This window comes from Furipterus horrens, unplaced genomic scaffold (assembly GCF_987537825.1).
Source record: "Furipterus horrens unplaced genomic scaffold, mFurHor1.1.pri manual_scaffold_12, whole genome shotgun sequence".
NCBI lineage: Eukaryota > Metazoa > Chordata > Mammalia > Chiroptera > Furipteridae > Furipterus > Furipterus horrens.
The window spans coordinates 56160729-56165679 of NW_028327182.1; the positions used below are offsets into that span (position 1 = coordinate 56160729).

Below are 4951 nucleotides of genomic sequence, written 5' to 3' on the forward strand. Positions count from 1 at the left end.
ATGAAAAACTTGAACCTGTTCTTTCTTCCGTTCCCCAACATTGTTCCCAATTGCACAAGTAATGCTTTCTCAATGCACACGAGTCAAGCTTTTCTAACAAAAGTTAACCTAAAGTCTCTTCACGCCCCACCTGATCTCAGAGGCATCTAGGTTGATATAACTTGGTGTGCATCCTCTTGTGTTTTTCTACCTTTTTTAGTAAAACCTTGTCATGTTTATAAATGTTAACTCTAAGCTTTTATCAGTTTGATTTGGGAAGAAGGAGTAGTTTTGCTTTTTACAATATTTTGCTTCCCCAAGTTTGAAACATAATCTAAATAATTGATCTCATACTCAGCCAATGATTCTTTTGGTGGAGCCTGTATTTACTGTGAAAATACTCTTCCCAGAAGAAAGCACATAACCCTTCAGAGGCTGAAGAGCTTCACTGTTATTTATTATGATGCATGAGAGGTAAATTCATTATAAAGTTAATGAAGTTCAAGCCTTAAAGGCTTCTCACTCACCGTCTAAGACTCTGTATCTAGTTTTGTGTTTATTTATTTTTGCTTAAAGACCCCACCCCCAAAATTGTGTAAGTCAATGACCCATTAAACTTTATTCTCCTCTAAGGGCACAGAGCCTCCAGTCTGGCTGGCACTTTGTATTTCTGAGGAAATTCTCCCCAGGGAGGAAGTGGAGGTTGCTGCTGCTCTGCGTTTTAAAATGCTGAGGAGCCATTTCCTGTAATGTGTAGATGCAAAGAAGTAAATGATAGGATCAATGCCACAGTTCATGTTCATAAGGGACACGGTGAGCTGAAGGGACACTGTGAAAGCTATCTTCTCAGGACAGGATGGCAGGTAGAGCATCTGTCTCACCATGAACTGGATGATGTTGAGATGGTAGGGGCTGAAGCACACAACCACAGCAACCAGCACCACCAGAGTGAGCAGGCAGGCCCTTCGGTGGTGCCCTTTCTCACTCGTCACAGGATTTTCCTGGGCTGTCCTGCACAGCTTCACTGTGATCTTCACATAACAAAATAACATGATCCCCACTGGCCCACAGAAGCTTATACACAGGCCACTAGGATGATGAGGGACAGCCTAAAGACCTTCTCAACGCTGACATACTCCATGCAGGTGATTCTGCCTGCCACAGGCTTAGTCATGGTTATCAAGAGCAGAGGCACCGTCTGCAGAACCGCCAGGGTCCAGATGGCCACACAAATGAGCTTTGCTCTGCTGGCACTGCGGAACCTGGGGCACTGGCGGCTGCGGACCACGGCCAGGTAGCGATCCACGCTCACACATGTCATAAGGTAGACCCCCCCGTAGGTGTTCAAGTAGAATATGAATGCGGTCAGCCTGCAGAGCCCTTCACCAAAAGGCCAGCTGAAGTCCAGTGCATAATAGGTGATCTTCCCAGGCAGGACCAGTGTGAACAGAAGGTCAGACACTGCCAGGTGAACCAAGTAGACACTTGTTGAGTTGATCTTCTTGCCCTTTTGACAAGCAAGGCAAAGGGCAAGGATATTTCCCAGCGTGCTGAAGACCAAGAGGACTGTGTAGAACAGACAGAGTATCATGCTGGCTGCCTGGGGTGGGTGGTGTGGAAGGCAGAAACTGGTGTTGTGGGAGATGCTGCTTGGGCCAACTGTGCTGAAAGCCATGTCACAGAGGTCCTTGGGGAGATAAAGTAAATAAATAAAATGTAATACTGAATCTGTGGGATTACACCTCTATATAGCAATAATTAATAATTTGCTGAGGCAACATGCACATGAAAAACATTTCTTTTTAAGTAAACATTTTTTTGACATGTAACATACTGTTTCAGTTACTACTGCCATGTAACAAATTACGCCCAAAATTTATCAGCTAAAAACAAACTTTTTTATGCTCACTGTCAGGTTTGGAGCAGGACATTGTGAAAATGGCTTTTCTCTGCTCCTCAACGTTGGGAGCCTCAGCTGGGAAGAGTCAGCAGCTGGAGTGTGATGCAAGAGCAGAGGTTGGGACCATCTGGAGGTGACTTCACTTAAATGTGTGGCACTTAATGCTGGCTTTTGGCTGGAGCCTCCACTGGGGCTGTCAACTAAAGCCCAAAGACATGGGCTCGTCAATGAGATGGCGTTTCCACAGCATGGCAGCCTGAAGGTAATTAGATTTCTCAAACAGCAGCTTGAAGCTCCAAAAGAAAGTGTCCCAGTAGCTGGGTAGAAGATCCAGGTATTGACCAAGTCTTTTCTGTGTTCTGATGCATTAATATCTTGGGGCCTTGATGACCCTGGAGGAATTGCCCCTCCCTGGGTTAGCCAGTTCTGTGAGTGGGCTTTTCAAGTGCAAACCAACCAATCTGGAGCCACACCCTAACCACCTCTTTGTTGGGCTCTCACACTCTGGGCCACTATCCCCCTGCACTAATCAGCCCAGGACCAAAGTATCAGACAGCCAGGGGCAGCCCCTATGTTCCAGAGCCTGCTATAATTATTCTAACTAGACAATCCTAAACTTGCTTGCCCTGCCTTGCCTGTTACTATCCACAGAAACCACAATACAGGCTCTTGCCCTCATTTCCACCCCTCTCCCTCTGTCTCCCAACTGACGCAGAGCTTCCTGTGTGGCCCCCTGTGATATGGTGTGCCCCTTCTTCTTGGGATCTGTGTGTAACAATCCAACTTGTTTATCGGCAATTGTCTCCTGATCTGTCTGCCTTCCTGAACCTCAGATGCATTAACACACCACATTACCTTTTCTAACCTAGTCTCAGAAGTGTTGCGTCATTGCTCCCACCACCCTATTTATCTTCTTCCTCGTCCTTTCCTTCCTTGAACAATTTGGTCCTTAGGCCACACTGAGTGTCAGTGACCACCAAGTGAGCTGGGACTGTGGGGAGGGGTTCAGTGCAAGAGTCAGAGTTGGAGCAGGGCAAGGGGACATCTTAGGGGCAAGTTTAGCTCAGGAGGGTCCCAGCAACAGGTCAAAACTCACTTGCTAGAACCAGCTTTTCCAGTCACAAAGCTGCTATTTGACCCCTGTTTGAAAATTGTATGTCCCTTTCTGTTTGTTCAAGACTCACAGGGCACAACGATGAGACTGGCTCCTAAGGAGACTCCACCCTTGGCAATTGTTTCCCCTTCCTGACTTTCCAGGCCTCTTTCCTGGACACATCACCTGGCAGCCTTGCTCTGCCAGGCCCTCAGGACCTCAGACCTTAGGGTTTGCCCCACAGCCTACTCATTTCCACATCCGAGGATGCCTGTGCCCCTCCCTTCATTGCCTGGCACAACACAAAACACCTCAGCCCTGCCAGGCACCAGCTCCTCTCTAAAACCTCTGAAAAGTTCATGAGGCCCTCCACCCTCGGTGCTTGTGTAGCAATTGATGGCAACTCTCAGATATGTGTCTCACAGTGACACTCCTCAATGAACCTCTGCAGCTCAGTACCCTGGATGCTGTGGCCTGTTCCAGTACTCCTTTTTGGTCTTTGGCACAAAGCAAGTGCTATGAACCTTGGGTCCTGCTGGAAGCCTCATGGTCCCCCTTTCCCAGAGGCACTCACAGAGAAGTCACGTCCATACCCAAAGGAGGATGGGCAGATGCTGTCACAACTGTGAGTCTGGTTGTGACAATTTCCTCACTGTTTTACTTCTGTGCCACCCTCCCCCCAAAGGCTGGGATTTAGACCATAGATGTAACTATCAAGCCAACAGAATCAGTCCAGACAGATCAGACCCAAATTAGGAGCCCAAGTGAAAGGGGCACACTCTCAGACCCTCATGCCTCTCACCTGCACTGCTTCCAGAAAGTTCTAAATGTTAGCCCTAGGGTCTGATCATGTGGAGCCAGCCCAGGTCTATCAGCAGGTTTCCCTCAGTGACTTAAGGTTGATGCTGGCCTTTGATCCCTCTGGCCTGGCCTGACCTTCTCCCCAGATAGGAATGGTAGGGGTCCCTCACTAGAGAGCTGAGCTTGGGTAGGAATGTTATACACACTGACAACAAAAGAAAAAAGAGAGGGCTGTGAACAGCAGCTACAATCTGAGTCTTCTTTTCAGAGGCCCAGCACCTGTCTCATGCCCTAAGAAAACTCACTTACCTCGTTCCCCAAGGGCCATGTACAGGGAGCCCAGCAGAGCCAAGTCCAGGGGCCAGATGCCTTCCTAGGTGGCCCCAGAGCATCAAAGGTACCCTGCACCCTCTCCCCTCTGTAGGAATTGAATCAGTTCACTGCACTAGACTCCACACTCTTCTTCCCTTCACTCACCCTGCTAAAAAAAAAAAAGAAAACAAAAAACAAAAAAAAGCAGGGTATCAGCCACCGTAATCTTCTTGCCACAGGACGTGCATGCTCAGTCACAAGACCTCACAACCAGGCCTGTCCCTGTGGCTCCCAGGAAGGAGCAGGAGGAAAGTCACTCTGGAAGCCTCTTTCTCTTCTGTTCCATTTGTGTGCCCATCACAGGCTGATATTTAGACCATAAATATGACTATCAAGCCACCAGAGTCAGGAAATTTAAAAGTGGCCACCATTCTCCCCTTTTACTCCCTCACCCCCCATGACTGGGAGTGATGAGCTAGTGAAACAAGAGGTGCTATCTGAGGACCTTGACAAGCTCAGTCCCCTTGCAGGAAACTGGAGCAGAGATGCAGCCTGGCTTGGATTTCCTGGATTCCTTCATGGAGGCTTAAAGCCATGTTTGCAGTCCTGCTAGACAACACTCCCAAGGGCTGCACTTAGCAGAGGCTGGACAGGCAGGATCACAATTAAACCAGGATGTTCCCCAGCAGGTCAAGGCAGGGACTGAGGCCACCCCTTGCCACTGCTCTTTTCTTCCTCTCATTTCCTAGAGAATGGTTTTCCCTACCACACAGCTAGCTCATAAATGAGGCATCAAACCCATCCTTTGATTAGGACTGCACCTCATTCCTAATGGTCATCACTGGAATGTGAGTGTGCACAGTCTT

At 48.3% G+C, this 4951-nt stretch overlaps 1 protein-coding gene across 1 annotated transcript; it reads right to left on the minus strand.

The window, feature by feature from the left end:
• Positions 1-522: 522 nt before the first annotated feature.
• LOC149996231 (G protein-coupled receptor 183-like) lies at positions 523-1654 on the minus strand. The gene is given in 2 exon segments (XM_090258361.1): positions 523-1057; positions 1060-1654. Coding segments are annotated over 2 exon segments (1062 nt in total). The 3' UTR covers positions 523-590.
• Positions 1655-4951: the final 3297 nt, after the last annotated feature.